Genomic DNA, 22,837 nt, shown 5'->3' with positions numbered 1-22,837 from the left:
AAGAAATTCTTTTTTTTTTTCATAGAATTGTAATGTGCGATGAAAAATGGGCTCAACGACAATCGTCGATCCGTGGCTTACTGACGAAACACCGCATACCGAAGCAAACTCTTCACCCAAGAAAGATCACGACTGATTGCGCGAGTGGGATTTATTACCAGTTTTTTATTTTCTTAAACGGAACGCAACCAGGTGACCAGGACTATCATTAAAATAAAAAAAATATTGTGCGGAATGTCAGTAAATGCAATGCAATTACAAAAATTATATATGAAATCTATTACACATGTAGTTAATAATGCAAGAACAGCTTTATGACAATGTTCAATCACATGTCACAATAACGTATAACAAAAAACTTTTTTTCATTTATCATTTCAGTCAAAAGCACTTTCGAGAAAATTGTTTTTTAGAAATTCAGATAATAATGCAAGAACAGCTTTATGACAATGTTCAATCACATGTTACAATAACAACGTATAACAAAAAACTTTTTTTCATTTATCATTTCAGTCAAAAGCACTTTCGAGAAAATTGTTTTTTAGAAATTCAGAGAATTTCTAGTGTTCTAGTGAGAATATAAATCCGTTTGTATCACGTAGGGAAAAAGTATATTGTATGTATTATAATTTATTGACTTATTTTAGCATTTATTCTGAATTAACTTCTAAAATTATTGTAATAGAAAGTTGCAACAAAGAATTGGATATTACATGGTTTACAATAATCTAATTGTATTCGGAATATATTTCGGAGTATTAGTAAAATTTACACAAAGAAAATGTTCTTTTAGAATTTATACCCAAGTTGCGGTTTTTTTATGGCTACACGTAGAAAAATTTATTCTTATGCTAAGAAAAGTAGTTTTTATTTTTTTTTCAGAGTATACTGTTGATAAAATTTACATAAAGAGAAATCTTTTCTTAGAATTTATATTTAAAGTTTTTCTTGTTTGTTATATTTGTTATTTGTTATATTTGAAGTTTATGTTATCCCATGATTACACACAGAAAAATTTATTCTCATGCTAAAAAAGCAGTTTCTCATTTTTCATTTTTTTTCTTTTTTAAGTAACGGTTATTTTTGTAAAGAATATCTCTTTCATGAATAGTCTTAAAATATATACTTATCATTCACTTAAAACAAGTAAGATTTACTTAAAATAAACTTTTATGTACACACAGAAAAATGTGTGTTTGAATTAAACAAGTATCACTTATTTAAATAATTCATAAGTTTATATATCCGCATTATATATCATTTATATATCGTTCATCATAAGTAACGAATTAATTTAAAATATATTTAGAATTCTAGTAATTTAATACTTCAATGAAGAATATTAAGTTGAAATAAAAATTTGATTTACTTGTTTTGACTTTTCTATAATTGAATTTATAATATTCTTTGAGAAAGTAAATTTTTTTTCAAGTTTATGATAGTGAAAATTTTTCTAAAATTTGTGATAAGTATATCTTAAGACTATTATCAAGAAAATATTCTTCATTGAAGATAATTATTACATATTATAAGAAAACAAATAAATTGAGTAATCGCTTTTTTTGGCAGTAGAATATTTTTTTGTGAGTATCTTGATTTTGAGAATACTTTGAGAAAAAATTCTTTTTATATACAGTAAATATAAAATACTAATTTTGACTTTTTATTCAGGTTTTTCCCAATCAACGCACAAATGTTGACTATTGACTGAATACCGTTGATATTTTATCCTGATGACAATGTTATTAAAAATGTGTGCTGTATATTAACAATTAAATAAAAGTTAGTATATTGTTCTCGCACGCAAAGATATATAAATAAAAAAAGTAAGCAGGCATATATTTTTCGCAGAAATAATATGTACGTATCAGAGTTCGGATGTATGTGTGCGTATTTTTATGACATGTTATACATTAATGGCTTGGAAAACAATTATAGCTAATACATATAACGACCTTGTTCCAATAAACACGTAGTGATTGTCATGAACACCGTAAGCAAGTAGATGATTCGTTTTTTTTTTACCCTCAAAAAGATTGTAAAAGGCAGGTGTACACATCTGCCAACGTCGTATTATCACCGAGAGTTACAATTAAGTAGAAAGCCAAGTAATCGGATCTAAGTAAGCACCGTCGCGTCGCCGCGCGACGCACCTTTTCTCGAAGAATGTTATCGCGCGATACGTATTCCCATCGTGATTCATCCATGACTTTAATTTACAACGGGCTGTGCAAATAATAGTCGTACAGGCCATACCTTTGTCATTAGGAGAAAACTATTGAAATGATTTTCTAAGTGTCTCTCCCCCTCCCACACACACACATAACATGCACATGCGATATGTACGAGTACGAAATCTTACGTCAAATGTGACGTCAATCGCCGTTCAAATATTCAATCGCGACTAGTCACCGCATCGGTACTTTTCACGTTCCTCTCAAGGTCCGATACCAGATCGATCAAAAGATGTCTTGACACACGTTAGGTGCATTATAAAAATGAATTAATGTGCGAGTGACATCCGGTATGTAGTCGCACGAATACATAAATTTATGATATCTCGCTTATCTCCTTTGCTCCTTGCGACGTCGAGCAATTTCTCACGCTTTCGAATAAACACGAGTGAAAACAAAACGCATTTATATACATAACGTTACATTTTTTTCCTCGCTCGCGCCTCAGGGAGAGGAAATAGACGATGGCGAGATGAAAAAGAAGAGCGAGAGATAAAGCGCGCTGTCCTAACCAGTAGTGACTTTAAGTACGACCCACGTTCCTTCTAATAATTGGCCATTTCCCTGCTAGCCGTGTCGTCTCTCGCGAGCAAGTTTCTCTTCGTTTCAACCGACTGGTGAAATAATTCTTAACGCGAATCACGAATCGCCTTGAATTTAGGTTATTTTCTAATTGCATACTTTTCAGCGTAACATCCGCTCACGCTCGCAGACTCGCGCCACGCTCCAGCCTCGTACATTATTTTAACAGTAACAATGTATACTTTTATTTCTGCGTGTTTTCGTCTAAAAAAATATTTATTTCATTTTAAGAATTCAAAGTTTAAAAAATTAATTTTTTTTTTTCAACAGGATTATTCAAAGTATTTGCGGAGAAAAGGGAAACAGATATTTGTTAGCATCGTTATTATTAAATTTTTATTATTAATTTAATATTGTGATATTGCTACTTTTGTTCATCTTATAGCTATGTTTTAAAGCCCTGGAAATCTATTCGGCGCACAGTTCAGTGAACTTTGAAAGGTATATAATATCACACAAGTGAACATTAGCACGAAGTTGTGACCAAGTAAAGCATGTTCTCTATTAGTTGCGTTTGCACATTTCGATCTGTATTCTCTTGTCGTTTTTTTATTTAAAACATGAAATTTAGTAACTAATTTAATAACGCGAACAAGGAGTCACTCAAAAACACTGAAAATTCTTACGAATTATGGTAATACTAATAATCGATAAAAAGAGAAAAGACTCATGATTAGATTTAACGTGAACAAATAAGAATCAATTTTTAATCAACAAAGAAATTAAATTCTTTATCTCTTGACGTGCTGATCTCTTTTTTGAGAAACTTTTTGAGAAATTATTACAGTATTAAATTTATAATGTCAAATCATAAAAGAGACTGTTATATTATACTTAAGGACATTTTCTATTTTTATTTTTATAATTTAAAAAATTATTTTTTAATTTTTATTTCAAATATTATCTATAAACAGTTGATATTTATATTAAAAAAATTATAACATAAATAAAATTTATAGTAGTTTATGGGCATTAAATTGTTTATTATAAATTTAATTTTACTTAAAGTTTATTATTATTCTATAGGTGCATGGATTGAAACTAAACAACGTCATAGAAATAATTTGAATAAATGAGATTGTTCTTTTCAACCACATGTTTTGTGCTAAATAATTTCATTAGACATTACATTACAATTACATATATATGTTAAAAATAACAAAACATTACTTAAATCAATAATTAAGGTTTTGGTTTAAATTAGGCCCTTTAACAGTACTCTTTTATTTTACTTAATTATGTTGTTCTGTATTACGTAGTAAGATTGTCATATTATAGACAACCAATTATCCCTTCCGCAGCAATATTCCTTTCACTAGGTGCTAAGCACCATTAGTATTGGCGCTTAGTTCCTGGTGAAGGCGATATTGTTATGGAAGGGATGGTTGCTAGTCTGCAATATGACAACCTTGCTACACGGTAGAAAATATTCTGTATTTAGGTTGAAACCGGTTCTTTTTTAAAATTTTTATGTTAAACTTTTTATTGTCATATTATAACTACGATATATGACATACAGAAAAATTGCAAATTTTGTAAACTTGTGAGATAATATAGAGCAATTAGGAAATTAAATTCGTACTCAGAATCCAAAAAATTATTAAAATTAATAAAAACGATTCTAATTAAAAAGTTTTTTTGTCCGCACATTTCAGTAAACTTTAAAATATACAATATAAATCATCCAAATAAATATTAACATGAAGAGCCAATTATGATCGAGTAAAAGATATTCTCTATTAAAAGTTTTTTTTATTGTTTACAACATATAATGTTAATATTGTATATATATTTACATTTTTGCATACATTATAGTTTAAGATAAATTGTACATTATTCGTTGGCAAATTATTGCATAAATATTTTTATAAACTCTTTAATTGTAAATTTATTTTTGCAAATTATTTAATTACTAGAGAAAGGTTACAACTGCATGTACCGGTATAGGTTTCCTAAAGCTGCACCCTCTTACTTTTCGGAAACTATGAAAATTAATAAAAACATGAACTGCTAAGATAATTAAAACAATAAAAACCGACAGTTTATTCATTATTAGTCATTTTTAATTTGGCGTAACATGTTGATTGATTTTCGAGGATAAGATCGTGATCAAAATTATTCAACTGCCTGAAAATGCAATGTCGCGCTGTGTCATATCATATTATATCCTCAAGCTCCTTAAAGACAGTATATAATACATATGTACGAGAAATCTTGGGTGTGTCTAGAGTCACGTGTCCTTTGAAAGATGCAGCTACCGATGGACGAAGGAAGCAAGATCAAAGAGAGAGAAAGAGAAAGAGGGGGAGCGGAAATTTTCCGGATAGAGAAGGGTCCCGAATAGCAACGAGACCGGTCCGGCACCAGCTGCGACTCGTCCAAACACGGAAATTTATAAGTTCTGAGAGATGTATCGATGAAGAAACAAGAACACATTCTCCCGCTTACCGCATTTGGCTAGTGGATTCTCTCGTCGAGCTTTAACTTTGAACCAAATAAACGCCTCGAGTACCTCGGGGACTTCGAGAACTCTACGATATAATTTGTGCGAAACTGTGCGAGGTATATCGCAGTTTTCAAAGCGCGCGCGAACGCAGCATAAGCAGTTTCTGCCAGGTGGCCGACAGATCTACGGTTTAACGATACCGATCACATCTAAACTCGTCGGGTCGGAAGCGATTTGTAATTGCTATTCAATTATTACAGCTTTACGCCGCCCCTCTGAATTTCCGCGTGATTCTGACAAATTGGCAAATTTTGCACGAGGCCATGTTTTCGCTCTCTCGGGGATAAATTTCATAAAATTTGTTCTCTCATTCCCTCTCGTTTCTTTTTCTTGCCTAAAGAGTAATAGTAATCGAGACGAACGTGTATCGAGAGGATACGGAAGAGACGTGTGTCGATCGATGGTATAGATAAAAAAGCAACGCGCTCTTGATAATATAATGCTGGGACTAGAGTAGAACGTATCTTTTCCACTCGATAGAGCTCGGGGGCCACTCATAGGCGGGGCCATGTGTCTAAAGAAGACGGGATCGCACATGTCCACCTCGTCCACCTCGGGTATTCATGTCGGTATTCATGGCGAGCAGCTGCCGAATGCACTTCAACGCCATTACCTGCTTTTTCGCAACGCTCGCATCGCGCGGAGGCGATTATGTGTCCCGGCCGGCCCTGGCACGCGCCCGCTTCTACTACCCTTTTTCTTTTTTTTTTTATACGTATACACCGCCAGCAATATCTTTTTGCAATGTGCCACACGATCAATTAGCTCTTTCCACGACATTGTTTGTTATTTTCGACTAAAATTGTAAAATAATTACGACAGAACGGTCGAGTAAAACGCGCAATTTCTTTCGCGAAACACTTTTGTTTCATGCGTACACTATAAAAAAAATATGTGAAACTATATGAATAATGTGTAAAAATTAATCCTCTTTTATTAATTGTACAAATATTATATATTTTGTATTAAATAAAAAATTATAATAACATGTAATGCATTTTATATTTTTATGTAAATGTACAAACTTTTATATTATATCATATATATTATAATTTATAATATATAATATAAAATAATATTGTATATATATTTGCATTTTTACGTACATAAATTGTACATTATTTGTTGGCAAATTATTGCATAAATATTTCTAAAAACTCTTCATTTTAATTGCAAATTTATTTTTGCAAAGTGTTTAATTAGAAAAGTGTTAATTAAAAACTAGAAAAAGATTACAACTGATATTGGTCTCCTAAGGCGACACTTACTTGTTTCTTGGAAACTACTAAAATTAATAAAAACATGGATTACTTAGATAATTAAAATAATAAAAATCTACACTTCAGTAATGATTTTTTTCTATACAAAATGTAATTTAAAAAACGAGTACTAACTTAATGTAATTTTTATATAGTCGCGCTACACGTTTCGTCTTGTGGAACAATATAAAATATTTGTATAATCGAGGAAGAAATTTTTTACATTATTAAAGTGAAAGGCTTCTAGGAATTGTATATACATTAATTTGTATATATTTTGTATAACTCATGTTAAAGAAAAAGAGAATAAAAATATAGCTTTATGACTAATTTTAGAGCACAATTTTTTAGACGTTTATTTTTGGTTGTGTTGCAAAAATATTAATCATTATAAAATATAAAATAGTACTATAAAAACTACTATATTATAATTAAGATAAAAGACATTTTTGAGTTTACATTTATGTTTCCAAAGTTTTATTTTTATCTTCTTGCTTAAAAAATACTAAAAACAAAGTGATATGCCATAGCATTGATCTTTCCGTATAAAAATAATTTTATTTGTAAGTTGTGACTTTACTCTTGTATATAAAAATATATAACTTTAATAGTGCGTTCAAAAATTATAGCAGTAATGTGACATGTAATTTTTCTACATGTCTATGTAAAACGTACGCGTTGCTGATAATTGGGAAAATCCTTTTCTTTCTGTTGTAATTTTAAATGCTCAGAATGATTGGTATACAGGAGCGAAAATTTAAGTGAGTTAGCAGACAGAAGACATACGGGGTAACTGTATGCAGCTGCAAAATGTATTCTTTTAGTTTTAACGTATCACGTGTCGCGATATCATTTTTCCTTCACGTTTATCGTAATCAAATGACGTGGAGCAACGAAAAAAGAAACGGTAATCGGACAAGATTGACGAATCGCTGAAAATGTACGAGTAATATGTCACTCACATTCGCACGATTGCGTCAAAGCTGATTACTGCGCCGTAATTACTTCCGGATTTCACTATATTCTCACGCAAATGTTTCTGCCCTCTGCGTACGGTATATTGAATCCGAAAGCTGAAAACATGCTATTCAATAAATCGGACAAAGTTTGCCACGGACATGAAAATGGACCTCAAGAGGATTTCAAATCTTGTCGTGTATATATGCACCCATCTTTCTTCCCCCCTATCGCAATCCTAAACACAGAGAAGAGAAAGGGAGGAAAGGGAGGAGGAGGAGAGAGAGAGAGAGAGAAGAGGAAGACACGGGAAAAAACGAGCAAGGAAGTCTCTCAAAATTACCGGATAACATATTCTACGAACAACTTAAACTTTTCCTTAGTGATAAAAATGTCTAAATAAGTAACAGTTTACGAATCAAACTAACAAAAGAGGAAATTTATTGCAAATTGAAATTTTTGAAAATAAGTAATCAATGAAATATTTTTAGCCAATTTTAAATAAGTGTGTGTATGCGTGCGTGCGTGCGATGTGTGTGTGTGTGTGTGTGTGTGTGCGCGTGCGTGCGTGCACGCGCGCACAATTAACAATATTTTACGTTTAACACAATAATGTACAATCGCTTGAAAATATTGTCAGTATTATTTGTTCATGTTTGCTGCAAAATTTTAATTTAATAACTTCTACTTATTGAATTATCTGCATAAATATACAAAAAAGGAAATTGAATCGACAGACTCGATCTTTCAAATTGGTTTCAATGGCAACGATATGCGACGAGCGAATTATTTCTGAACGTTTTTTAACGTGTTTATCGCAAAATCTTTTTTTTTTTTTTGAAGAACTTTTCGTCGATGTAATATCTAATATACAAAGCGGATTTGGAGCAGTCGACTTAACTTGCGATGGGCTATGCAAGCTGAGTATCGTTGGCAGCCGGCACATGGTCCGCATCATGCTTTTCGAAGCCGCAGATGGTTCCTCCTGTGCGCGATTATGGTTTTTTTTGTCGTGCACGCCGCGCCCGTACAGGCGGTAAAACACGTGTACTTTTCGATCATTTTTCCATCACAAAATTAATCGGTTTAACCTTAAAATGTCTATCTACGTATGCGACGACTGTCATTTACGCACTATGAAATATATAATGCGCCACGCGCCACTACTCATTACATCGTTCATAATTTGTATTACGGTAACTTTATCTATTGTTAATAATCAGGTTATTTCAAGACTACAGTTAATAAACAATAAATATATATTTATCTTTGTATTGCAATTTTCTTTACATATATGTCATTCTCGTTTTTCTTTATATATAATTTTATTATGACGTTAATGTTAATAATAGTCATGATTAATAATAATAACAACAACAACGATAAGACTTGTATAATTAATTTTTAACAAATTTTAAAATATACTTTGAAATTATAGATTTTTATGGTAAAGTAGAAATAAAATTCGACTAATTGAGCGGTGACTTCAAAGTCACGCTAATAATAACTTATGACTGGCAAAAAACAGCATTCCTTTCTAGGTATTTCAATGATCATCACAAAGCGGTGGGTAATTGTTCCAGTCAAAAGAAAAGAACCACAGAAGCCAAAACTGATATAAACAGGAGCATTGGATGAGACCTCAGTAGGTCCGGTACAATAACGATAGCCAGCTGTGCTATGGGCGAAAGTAAGATATTCCAGTATGATGTAGGTAACTTGTACGTGCTTTCCATTTCAGCTATTTTTCACAATACAAATGATATGCAAATGTCGACGATCGCAGTCTCATAAAACCATCAAATTTCCAATTTCATGTCGGAATTGTTTCCCGGAATTCCTGTGCTTTGAAGAATACCAATTTTTTGTTGCTCGTTCATCCGATTTATTCTTAAACTCGCAACTTTTAAAAATTAAATTATTAAAAAAATTAATACTCCGTTTTTAGTTTGTAATAGCAATAAGTTTGCTTGTATTCTAGCTACAACAAAAAATGCAGTATTTAAAGAAATAATCGCTCGTGAAATAAAGCAAATTCGCCGTTTCATTTAATTCAAAATCATGTGCAATATAATTTCTATAATTATATTTTTGCAAACAAATTTTAAATACAAATTGCTAAAGCTTTATATGTAATTATTTAAAATTATAACTTTCAAATAATGCGTTATAAACAAAAAATTGGTTATTTCGGTTTTCTTTATTGGTTATTTATCGGTTATTTCTGTAAGATATTGTATTTTTTATAATCTAAATTATAAACAAAACTATTGTTACGATAAATAAAAACAAAATATTAAAAATTTTATTATTAACAATTTAATTTTTAAAAGTGAGATGAATTTATAGAGCTGTTAAATCTTTCAAATTTTCTTCTTTTGAAAACAAAATTTATTAACTTTTTACTTATTTATTTACTTTATTTCAAACTTAAATACCTTCACTAAAATAATAAAATAAACAATGTTTCAATTACATATTTCATATTTTTATACAATTATTGTAAATTAGTAATCTAAATATTTTAAAATTACTAATAACTGATAAATAAATTTATATCAAACTTAAAAAAATAATAAATAAGAGTCGCTCATCGATAAATCGATATAAAAGAGTTTTATAATTGAACGAAAGAAAACGGAAAAGTTCTTGAAAGATTTGGTCGGAAGGTTTACAAGCATATCTGCCAGAAGATATTACTGTGGTATAATCAGCCTGAAATAATTGGACGGTAGAAAGATTAAAGAGAGAACTCCCTAAGAACTCGACTCTCTAGATCAAGCGGGAATACAGACAGTATTTATTTATTTTTCCAAGAATTTTGCAATTCTTCACGACAAATTTTAAGTAGTATTTATTTTAATATTAACAATTGTCTAGAATTTGTTATACAACTTTGTTACTAAATTATATTCTTTTTCTTCGAGTCTAAGTTACAATATTACAAAGATAGTACAATTTTTTAAATATGTTTAACATATTTTATAATATTTTAATGTTTATTAATTTGTAATAAAAATAAATTATAATTAAATATTGGTTAAATCGGTTAAAGGTTATAGATTGATTGATTGTACAATATTTTTTTAATTCTTAAAATTCTTTTAATTGCAATAATTGAGTCACAAGGTTTTCTTAAGATAACAATATGAAGATCAAACGATAAATACATTGAACATATTAATAGGTAAATTTAATTACTTTTTATAACAAAAAAAATCTTTGTTTTAATCATATTTTCTTTTCAACTGTCGATCATGCACGAAAGATGTCCAAAAATATTAGCAAATCACATTTGTAATTTTTATTCTAAGATTTTTGTATACACTGAATCTCCCAATCAAATACTTTTATACGTATTTTTAGCAATAATATATACTTTTCGAGAAATTTTTTTTCTCAAATGCCAAACGTCGTTTAAAACAAAAAATAAAATAAAAGTTTAAATCCGCTTGTTAAATTGCAAAAAATAGATGTTTAATAAGGAGAAATTTGCCAGTATACTAGCAATTTAAAATCTTCGCTAAGTTTCATTAAATCGTGTATATTCCTAGAGATAAAATACAAAAATGGTTATGATTACATTGTTTATTATTGAGACTTGTTTCAAATATTAATTTGCAATAAAATCGAAATGATAAGTACTTCCAGATATGAATGCTAGAAAAATGTTGGAATTTTCTAACAATCAAGTATAAGAAACCATAACCGTCCGTGACTGTGACGAATTCATATGATAATGTAGAAAAGAAGTTCAAATATTGATTACAGTTTACTATTTGTTCAAAGTTGAAACAGTCACCATGAAATATTGCAATCCATATAACGTTCAACAACTTTCTCTTACACATACTAAAAAAAAAGAATTTTGCTGTTGTAGCAAAATTGTTACATATTTAATTTTGCGACAATATAAAATGTCACAAATTATTAGCGCAAATTTTTTCTCCGATACTTAACTCATTCCCGATTGATATTTCGAAAAGATTTGCGTTTATTATGTGTTTACTGTGCATAGCAAATAAAAATGCGATCAATAAGTAAGAATTTGGATGGGATAAAATATAATAAAGCGCTTAGAGGAATTTATGGGTAGAAACCAGGAAAGGGAGACACGAGTCGAGTCGACCCAAGCCGAACGGTTGGCCCCTTAAGAAGGGAGTAAAGAGGCAGGCAGGGGGTGGTCTCGTCCTATGCCACGAAACACCTGGCTTTTCTATGTCTGTCCATACTCTCGCCCTCTATCGTCTCGTGCCTCCCGATCTTTGTCATATTATCCCAAACTGCACCGGCACCCTCCTGTGTGCCTATCCGCCTTCCCCATTGGTGTCTTTGCACATCAAGCGGCTCGTTATATACTGCTGTGAAGCAAATATCTATATCCGACTGTACTGCTGCTCAATTGATCCGGCTGATGGAAACGGATTAATGAAGTAGTCGGATTGGACATAAATTTTCAACTCACTACATTCAAGTATAGCTACAATTTTGCAGGAAAAAAGTTAATATTTTATATATGCGAGATATAGGGGAATAAAGACTGAAGATTTATCGTTTGATCACATCATATTGTTATATTAGAAAAAGCTTAATTGTGACTTAATTATTGCAATTAAAAGAATTTTAAGAATTAAAAAGATATTGTAGAATCAATGTATCTATAATCTTATTTAACCAATATTTAATTATAATTTTTATTACAAATTAATAAAGATTAAAATATTTTAAATTATATTTAAAAATTTTGAAGTTTTTTGTAACATTGTAACATTGTAACTTCAACTCGAAGAAAAAATATAGTAACAAAGTTGAAAAAATATACAATACTATATTTTTAGAAATAAACTAGAAGCTTAAAAAAAGATTTGATTTATGTACCTGTGCATGTGTTACTGATGTAGTTTGTAGAGATATGTTAAAATTTATTATGACATCAACATATATCATATGCACACATAAGTCAATTCAGTCGGTAAAACTAACGTCGCCAGCATACCCTTCAAATTTATCGCGCGTGTCTTATAATTTCCAGTAGTATAATATATAGCATATTACGATAAATAGATAGATAGATAGATAGATAGATAGATAGATAGATAGATAGATAGATTGATAGAGAGAGAGAGAGAGAGAGAGAGAGAGAGAGAGAGAGAGAGAGAGAGAGAGAGAGAGAAAACAAAATATTTTAGAAAAAAGTTCTTGAAAGATATAATAAGCAATAATACTCTCAAATACTCTCAAATATGTAATCAAGATTTAAAATACTTCCGATCAATAATAGTTCTTTGTTTTAGAAGAAAGTCGCCAATACTGGTGTTATACTTGGGGTGTTATACTATTAAGGCGATACTCCCTTATTTCTCTAACTAAACATTACACTGTATTAATAGTGATAAAATACAACTAACTAGATAATTAAAGAAATAAAAATCCATATAATTTATACATGCATGGATCTTTTCCATATGAACTTTACTAAAAATTAATTTTTAATTAATTTTGAAATTTATACAATTTTCTTTTGCAAGTTGCATAGTTTAAACAATAAGTATATTATTGATAATATAATAAAATAATTTTACATGTAGCTTTCTAAAACTATTTACATTTTGATTTTTTGCGTTTTTTTATAATGCGTACGAAACAAAATCATAAAGCGTTTATTGCTATAATACATTGCTCTGTTAAGAACAGATCATAGATATGTGATTTGTTTTCTTTAATATAATTTTATTTTAACTATTATAAGATATGAAAGCATTATTAGTTCTTACTAGCAAAAAACACGAATTAATACGTTCAAAACTTCACAATAATAATTTACGATACTAGCTGTATAATAGCTTCATATAATATTAATATTTTCCTGACAAATTAAAATTTTTTAAAGATCAAGATTAAATTCAGCAAAAAATACAAAAAATACAATTTTTACTTATTACTTTGGGAGTTAAATTTGATACATTTTACCGATCGTCCTTTAATAAAGTTTAATCAAGTCTAATCAGATTTTGTTTAAATTTAATAAAACTAATTTTCATGTAGAGTAAACATAATAATAAATCTTCGAAATATTAAACAAGAGCAAGTTAAGTATCAGAGAAAAAATTATGCTAACAATTTGTGACATTTTGTTGCAGGACCGAGTGTATCCTTTCTGTCCTCGAATGTAACCTCTATTAGAAAGGCTTTCATTAGAAAACTATTCATTACTCTTGATATCATAAAAATAATATTAAATACACTGATATTAATTTAATCTCATTGCAACTTTATGCAGTAGAAAAATAAAACAATATTAAGATAAGATCTATAATTTCTATTTTCCTCTATCAAATTAAATAAAAATGATTACTTTATTGTCATAAGACAAGAACAAATATAAATTTCAACTTATATATATATATATATCCTTATATTTAAATAAAAATTTGCTCGATACTATAACGATGATTAATCGCTATGTAGTTCGGGACACCAATGAGGGACTGTGCGGACAAACGCTCTCCCATAAGATTCGCATTATAATTAACGCATCCGCGGAAAGTCCCAATAGCCTTTGCCTACACGTAACGAGTCCTCTTATGATTTTTACGCTGTAAATACCTTTCAAATTTTTAAAAATTAAAGTATATGTATAAGATTCATTGTGAAGCAAATACGTAAAATACACAAAATTTTCTCTTTGAATTTACTCTCATCTATTTTGATTTTTTAAAATGCATCTTAATTATTCGTTTTTACAGATAATGATATCAATACGGTTTCGAACAGAAGTCGGAAATGTGGTATGATATCTTGCGTCAGATCAAACAATTTCTCGATTGTCAATTACACGATTACTTGTAGGTTATAGCATTTGCATTTGGAACGGGCAGAGAGAGGTAGAGAGAGAGAGAGAGAGAGAGAGAGAGAGAGAGAGAGGGGGGGGGGGGGGAGAGAAAGAAAAAAGGAAAGATATGCATATAAATGTGTGGGCGCAACTCTAAAGAATAGCCTTTGAGAACTTGATGAAATCAAGGTCGGTCACGCGATGCTTCGGAAGGATCGATTTAACAATATATGTGCATCTTTATCGATTTATTTATCTGGTATATCGAGGTAAACTCGCAGGCTAAATAATCAAGGATTCTTACGTTGAGTTTATATAACTGCAATGAAAATATTGAAACTGAGTAAATATTAAAAATGTACATTCTCACATACATATTCAGTATTTACAATGCCTTCATTAGAATTTTTTTGCAATAATTAAAAACAAACAAAAAAATTAAATATAAAACTTAGTGGTAAAAAAACTGTATTATTTGCATAACTAAATATTTATGTGCGTATGTATATTTGTATAACATAATAAAATATTATACATAAAAAAGTGTATAACTGGTGGAAATAGGAAAGACCGTTTGAAAAAATTTTTCAAATATGCAGTAACACAACACAGTATTGAGCACCTAATCCAATACTATAGGATAAAAGAATCAGATATGGATTAGACACTAATTTCGAATCATTTATCATATTTAATTATATATATTTTTCTTCAAATGGAGCATATGCTATAAGATTTTTATTTACGATTTATAGAATTTAAGATTAGCATTTATTTTAATTTTACTAATCATCAGTTGTTTCTTTATCAGTAAAAATACAATCCAAATTATTGATATTATTGGATCATAAAATGTAATATGTCAAGATGTTGTTCTAAAAATTATTCAAAATGTAATACCTACAAAAATTGCTTTAAGACTTTAACAGAGTGTAATAAATAGTATTGGAGTGTTTATAAAAGAAAAAAATTAACGTTATGCTAAGTTGAGAGTAAATATGTCCGCAGGTGTCTGTTTAAGCGTGTTGATAATTATTTTAATTGTGTATGTAAACGCAATATATATTGTTTATTAATATATATTTAATAAATATAATACAATTCTCATCTTTATGTTTGTTATTACTGTTTATGATTTAAATATTTTTGTAATAAACATTTTTATTATATTTTATTATTATACTTTTCTTATAAATTTTTGTTTTAATTTTTATTTTCATTACCTTTTTATTATAAATAAATTTAAATGTGATCTACTTATAATTTCATTATTTATATTGTAACATGCAAGAACAAAGAATTCGAATCGGCATAACATTCTATTAATAATAACATAAAAAGGAGTTTAACTTTTCTTTAAATCATTCTCGAATTCTTTATAAAAATAAAAAAAATTTTAATATCTTTTAAACTTTTGATATTAAATACGGCGCAACATTCGGAAAAAATGTGTCGTGTCGATTATTTATTACAGCGTTCTAGCGACAGATTTTACGTTTCTCACATTTTTTATTAACACACTTTTTTTGTGAAGTCCAGAACTCTTTTATTTTTATAAATAATTCAAAAACTATAAAACATGTTACTAAAACACTTTTTAAAATATTAATATGGCTGTAACAACTTTTCACGGATCTAACAAGTACAAATTATTTTAAAAAATTGTATTCTTATGAAATATTCTCATAAAACGTCGTTCGTAATCTCCAAGAAAAATAAGGCATTTTGAAAAAAATTAATCTGCAACTAGTAAACCAAGATGTAATTGTGAATCATTTATGTTATTTTATTTAATTAAAATTAAGAAATATAATAAAATTGTGTACTTATAGGAGATTCTTTTGAGACCAAATTAAAGCACTTAATTCTTCAACAAGATTTTATTCTTGTACGTGTAAAAAGCGAGCGGCGTTAAAATACGAATTTTTCACAATGATAGGAGTCACTTTAATCGGCGACGAGAAATATCGACAGTGTGTTTAAAGACAAGGATTTTGAGATCATAATCAAGAGAGAACCTATTTTTTACGTAATTTTATTCGTGAAGTCGTATAATGTGATAATAAATTAATAAAAGCTTCTTTTATTTTAATAGTATGTTTTTAATAGTATTGTCGTTTTTTTTAAGTAGCACTTAATCCTGACATACTTGTTTTTTTTTATTTGCGTTTTGTTAGATTTTTTCTATGGGGGAGGCTTACCTCAATATTAAATATCAAGCCCTGCTCACTATAAAATCAATTTTTTGCCACGTTATTTGAGCATTTAACTTTGGAATTGACCAATTAATTAGCACTTAATTTTTTTAGTAAATAAAAACTGATCCATTACTAATGGAGAAATGACTAAATAAAGGCTCAATAAAGGAAGTTAGCATCCAATTCACGTCTCATTAAAGATTTTTAGGGTCTATTTTAGGGCTAATTATGAATCAGTCAAAATTCCAAATGATAGATTCATATGGCGGACCAAAATCTAACAAAATTTAGTATTTTTTCCCCTATTAAAAATTTTGAAATTTGCAGATTTGAGTATTCGACGAGGCATGCAGATCAAGAGATAAAACTCACAAGAATATCAATTTTTTTTTATATAATGTATTTTTCATCTTTAAAATAAACTTAAAAAAAGAATCTGTTGCTATATTCTTTATATTCATATAGAAGAAATCAATTTTTGAAGGACCAAGACATAGCAAGTCTACCGAACATGAAAAAGTTAATATAATTTAATTAAAGATCAAAGAATATGTTGATTTTTTATTATCATCGCATCGGTCATATTCTTTTACAATCGAATCGGACTATTTACATATATAAGAAAATGCGACGCGACGGCTGGCGCCGCGTGAGTATCCAAGAAGTGAAAAAGGTCAAATTAAAAAAAATCGTTAAAAAAGACGCGTATGGAAACGCTCTTGCTACCAAGGTACAGTGTCGTCTACAGTCTCGTCTTTTTTATTCTGTCTACTCTCCCTTCGCTCGCTACATACATTTAACTTCGCGCGGTAGATCATAATTTTTGTGTACCGATACCTTCAGACGTCGGGAATCGTAACAACATGAATTTTTAACAATTCCTTCGAGCTGTCGTTGATGAAAAAAAAATGCTGACATTTTTAAAGACGCTTAAGTGTAATCTTAACACACTTTTCTTTTTACTTCTTTTTACAACGTTTGTGGCATCGTATTGCATCCTGTCCATTTCTCGACAATTATTTTGTTTAAACAGGGGAAGGGGGATGTAATGTATATAAATTTAGTAAAAGAATTTCCTGAAAACTCTAAGTTTTTCTAAAAATTATTATTTATTCAAAATTCCAAGTAAGAGTAGAGAATATATCAAGTTTCAAAAATTTATCAGGGATCCTAAAGCCGTCTGTTTTACCGATTTTTTAAAATAAACTATTTTTTAAATTGATTTTATAGAACTGCAAATCTTTTATAGAATAAAATACATACAAAAATCTAGAAGATAACAGTCGAATTTATATAAAAACTGAAGAAAAGTTCAATTTTTTTTATACGTAGAAATGTCACTTGATAATGTTTGCTTAATATATAAAATCTGATATATATGTACAAAATAACTCTGTATTCCTTTGGAGATAACATACACGAATAATATCATGCAATTCAAACCAAGATTAAAAGCCTACAAAAAGATTAGATCCTTTAACTTTTTATAATCTAGATGCAAATTCTAGATAGAGGATAATAAAAAGAGCAGGCTGAAAAAAACTTTATCATTTTCGGTATAAAATCCAATTCTAGATCCAATAGACTGATATTAATACATGTACTTTAATTCTGAGGAAAGAAATTTTCAAATCTATAAAAGAAATACATAATCTTGTTAATGATATGTAATATGTACGAATGACATCTCTTTACATTATCGACCTCGATCAAGTTGATGGGCACTTTAGTATCCCTTTTTCGACGAATAGTTATTCGAGTTTTAAATATTAAATTTTAGACAGTAAAAAGAAGTGATATAAGCTAAATCTAGCACATAATGATTTATCCGTAATATGTGATTGAACAAATTTCCTCATTGATTTTTTAAATAAAACCTCGCGGGTCACACGAGTCGGACGTGGACGTACACGAACATGTGTGGCATATTTACTGCTAATCAATTGTGAACATTCTGTATCATTAGAGTAAAGAAAAGAAATAATTTTTGTCAGAAAAAAAGGAATAGTATTTAAATATATGAGTAAAAGCAAAATTCCCAAAATTTCTGAGTTTCAATAAAATTCCAAGAAAATCCAGGAGTTTTTCAAGAATAAAAAAGTAATTTCCAGGATTTTCACGATAGTATGCACCCTGATGAAGAGAATTTCTTTTTTAGAATTTATCCTTAATATAATGTCGTGAGACAACGTGGACATTGAAGATAACTTTACTATAAATTACTATAATTTCAGTAAAATTTAATTAAATTATTTTATATTACGATAAATGCAGTTTAATTAAATCTTATCAACAATTGACCAAAATTTTGACTAAAAATGTTACAAAATTTGTTGAAAGTATATGGTAAAACTTTTCCGAAATCCCACGACTACCGTGAAGGGCAAATTCCACGAGAGAGAATTCTCTTCCTCCGCGCACAGGAAATTTATTTAAAAAGAAAAAAATCCGTGACAAAAATTCCAGGCGCGTAAGATTCAGACGACACCTCCATCGGCGGAAGGTGGAGAGAAAGACCGTTCTGTCTGGCCTGAGAGGTTGGGGGGCGAGGGGAGGGGAGGGGAGGACCCCTCGAGTGGAAACACAGCCGCGCAAACTGTCGCGACTGCGATACTATGCGACTTCGCGCCGTAACTAAATTCACACACAAACGATAAGCGCGATGCGCGCGCGCGAGCGAGCGAACGACCGACCGCGAATGCAGACGTCGTACGTACGTACGTACGTACATGCAATCGTTAAGCGCGTATAACAACAATCCCGAGTGTAATAGTAATCGTCGCTCTAACCTGAAAGTCTGTCGATGAAACACATGCCAGCGGCGAGGGATACGTGATGGTGGTGATGGTGGTGGTGACGATGATGATGGTGATGGTGATGTTGATGGTGACGATGATGATGATGATGGGTGGTCGTCGTCGTCGTCGTCGTTGCTGCTGCTGTCGCTGTCGCCGTCCTCGTTGCCGTTGTCGTCGATGCGCCGACCGTAGAGGTTGTTCCATCGGCGATCGGCATTTGTGTCTTTCCACCGTTTTTCCACCTCGGATCCTGCAGCAGTCTATCCTTGCTCCCTTTCCTCGGTCTCTTCTCTTCCCACTCCGTCATGCCGTCCTCGTCTCTCGAGAGCGCCGCACAAGTCAGATGGAAACGGGCGTGCACATCGAAGCGAGATAGAGCGTCCTATCGTGCCGCAGCAGAGGAATGAGAGAGAGGGGGGAGGGGAGACGGGACGTGAGTTCAGCCTAACCTAATCTGTGTCTGCCTCTCTCTCTCTCTCTCTTTCGTTGCTGCTGCTGCTGCTGCTGCTTCCTCCTCCTCCTCCTTCTTTTCCTTCCGTTCCGCCACCTTCTCTATCCTTCCCGCAGAAAGGTATACACACGGAAAAGCACGGCGACCGATCACTTTACTAGTCCAGGGTGCACGCGGAGCAGCATTTCATTATCCGGGAGAATTTTTCCCCCTCGGGGCTTTCCTCGATTCGCTCCGGCACGTACGCACGGTAGGACCGGTCGCATTCGTCCGTCCGCTCGTCGTGTATCTCGTCGCGCGCGCACACGTACGCGGAACGTATGCGCGTGTGGCACACGCGCGCCGCAGTGAAAACTCCGCTGGCAGCGGCGGCGGAAAGGCAGGCAGGCAAGCGGTGGTGGCGGGTGGCGGCGCCCGCGCCACGAAGGCAAGAGCGAGAGGGCGAGCTGTGCGTTCGGCTCCGATCGGACGGAGACGACGAGACGGTTCCGAGAGTTCGAGAGAGAGTAGCGCTCTCGCTTCCAGCGACACTTGACTCGACGACGGCGACGACGATCACTGCTGTTACTTTGGACTTCCTCACTGTTCCTCACGCGCGTATCTTCGATACGCGTTGACGACGACGACGACGACGACGGGGAGGACGATGGCACGCGCGCGGCTCGCGCGTTCCATCGCACGATTTAGCGCAGACTGCTGCTCCGAGACGGCTGCGAGTGCTTTGACACTGTTACTTCCGAATGGCGCCCGTCTCTCTCTCTCTCTCTCTCTCTCTCTCTCTCTCTCTCTCCCTCTTTCTCGTAACTCTGTTCTTTTTCCCCTCTTTTCCTTTCTCTCTCTGTCCTTCTCCCGCTTTCCCCTTCGTGTACCGCGCCAATGCACGTATAACGTGGGCAACGATCAATTCGAGCTAGCTTGTGTCCTCTCGCGGTTTCTTTCTCTCCTACACCTCTCTCTCACGTGTGTAACTCTCGTATACTTCGTGGCGACGAGACGTTTCTCCCCGCTAGGCGCTTCCTGGAACGAACTCGGGCGGCGGGTGCGTGTATCTCGTTCGGAGCGCGCGACGCGACACATCCGCATTCGGGAACGCGAAACGCGCTCTCCTTTTTTTTCCTCCTCCCCCCCCCGTCCTCCCTCGTCACGCTGCGACAGCGACGTACTATCGTGGTAAACGGGTACGCTGCTGCTGTTGCTGTTGTAATCTCGTTGCCGTTGTTATTGTTGTATTCGTCACGATCGCTGTCAGCTCGACCGTTGCCGCATCTGTCCCGTTGGGTACGCTCGTTGTTGTCGACGATTGCGTTACCGAATGTGTCATCGTGTGTACCCGCGAACTTCTCTCGGCCTTCTCTCTTTCTTTTTTTCTCTCTCTCTCTCTCTCTGTATCGTAGGGGAGAGGCCCCAATCGGGCCCGCGTGGACAGTAACGCGACAGTCCGACACACACTGTCAGACTTCAGAGACGCGGACAGCGACGACCACTGCCCACTACCTAGTATCCACGCTCCACGCTACTGGCCACGAAAGAACAGCCGAACGACGACTGTTAGGTGCAGCAGTGTTCGCGATCCAGCGAGCGACGTTGTCGGGTCACTCGCGGAGATCGCGCGCGATTGGCCGAGCGATCGTCCATTGACAGTTACTACGCTCTCCAGCTGGAGCACGTGATCTCGCTTTCCGTTCGATCTTCGAGACGGTCGTGCGATTGGTCGTTCAATAAAGAGCAGAAGGGTGGAAGGAAGGAAAGGAGGGCACGTTTGCACCGGGCCATTCGGGCCCCCAGTATCAACGGGCCCCGAAATTTCAGTTGAGATGTAACTAATGTTTGCCGTTACCTATATGTAAAATTATCTAGATAATTACATTAAGAATGACATTATTCTATCTTTATCTAGATTTGTTATATAATGTATGTTTATCTCCATTTATGTTAGATAAAAACAATGTTATCTTTTTCTTAACTTAAATTAAGTTAATTATTAAAGTTAACTTGGATATCATTAATTTTAATCCTGAGAATGTCTTACCGGGATAGTTTAAATTAATTTTTAACGTGTTTAACGATAATTAATATTCCTGTGGATTATATCATCATCTTCGTTATGCAAAGACAAAGAGATTTATGTAACACAATATTAATTTTAGTTTATTTATTCAATGCAGCACGTTTGGGAACGAATGGGGTATATTTTTAACAGTATAACGTTTGAGGTCTACAAATTTAGGTATACCGTTTTAAGATTAATTAAGATAATTAAATAATGTGAAAAACAAATATGTATTGTTCTTATTTTTAACCTTCAAGTTATTACTTGTCAGAAAATAGTAGCACAATGCAAAGTAAAGTTTCGACGTATTGGATTGGGCGAACGTAACCGTAACTGGTTAAATCGAGTATGGGATTGGTCAAAACCTTACTGTTATGTCTTACGGAAAGCGTGTGCCATAGGCCTAAACGCTGCGGAATTCTTGACGCATGAAGTTGACCGTGCAAGAGAGACGAAGCTGTTGCACTCCATCTTTTTGCGTATCGCTTTCAGAATGCAACGGACGTAGGATGGACCGACTCCGGAGTGGCATGTGTGGCATCGCGGATCTCTTAATTGAAATAAGAATAAAGCCTCGTCTACAGTAGTCGCAAGCAGCCAGTGTGACTTGCAACAGCCAATGAGCGTCTAGTTCTTAGTTAAAGCTCAACAGTTATTGGCTGTCGTAAGTCGCAACTGGCTGCTTGCGCCTATTGTAGACGAGGCTTTAAGCCTCGTCTACAATAAGTCATTAGTCGTTGATCGTAAGAAATTTAATCAATTATGTTCGCTTATTCTTCTTTAAGATCAACTGTGATTGGCTAGATTTTTTACGACCAACGACTCATTGGGTGCATCCAGGAGCGCAACCGCTCACTGAGCGGCTAAGTAGCAATTGAAAGTGATTTGTTGGATCCAAAGGTAAGACCCAATCACCTTCAATTGTTACTTAGCCGCTCAGTGAGCGGTTGTGCTACTGAATGCACCCATT

General features: G+C 32.9%; 1 protein-coding gene across 1 annotated transcript in view; it reads right to left on the bottom strand.

Moving 5' to 3' along the window:
- Positions 1-21,416, bottom strand: part of LOC105833934 (histone-lysine N-methyltransferase Suv4-20) — a 43,005-nt gene extending 21,589 nt beyond the window's left edge. Inside the window, exon 1 of the mRNA XM_036285086.1 lies at positions 19,358-21,416. Coding sequence (XP_036140979.1) covers positions 19,358-19,673 — 316 coding nt within the window. The 5' untranslated portion in view covers positions 19,674-21,416. The remainder of the gene's footprint in view (positions 1-19,357) is intronic.
- Between the last annotated feature and the right edge of the window lie 1,421 nt (positions 21,417-22,837).

The sequence above is a fragment of the Monomorium pharaonis genome, chromosome 3 (assembly GCF_013373865.1).
Source record: "Monomorium pharaonis isolate MP-MQ-018 chromosome 3, ASM1337386v2, whole genome shotgun sequence".
Classification (NCBI taxonomy): Eukaryota; Metazoa; Arthropoda; class Insecta; order Hymenoptera; family Formicidae; genus Monomorium; species Monomorium pharaonis.
The sequence above is the reverse complement of the archived record's forward strand: the minus strand, read 5'-3'. Positions and strand labels throughout refer to the sequence as shown.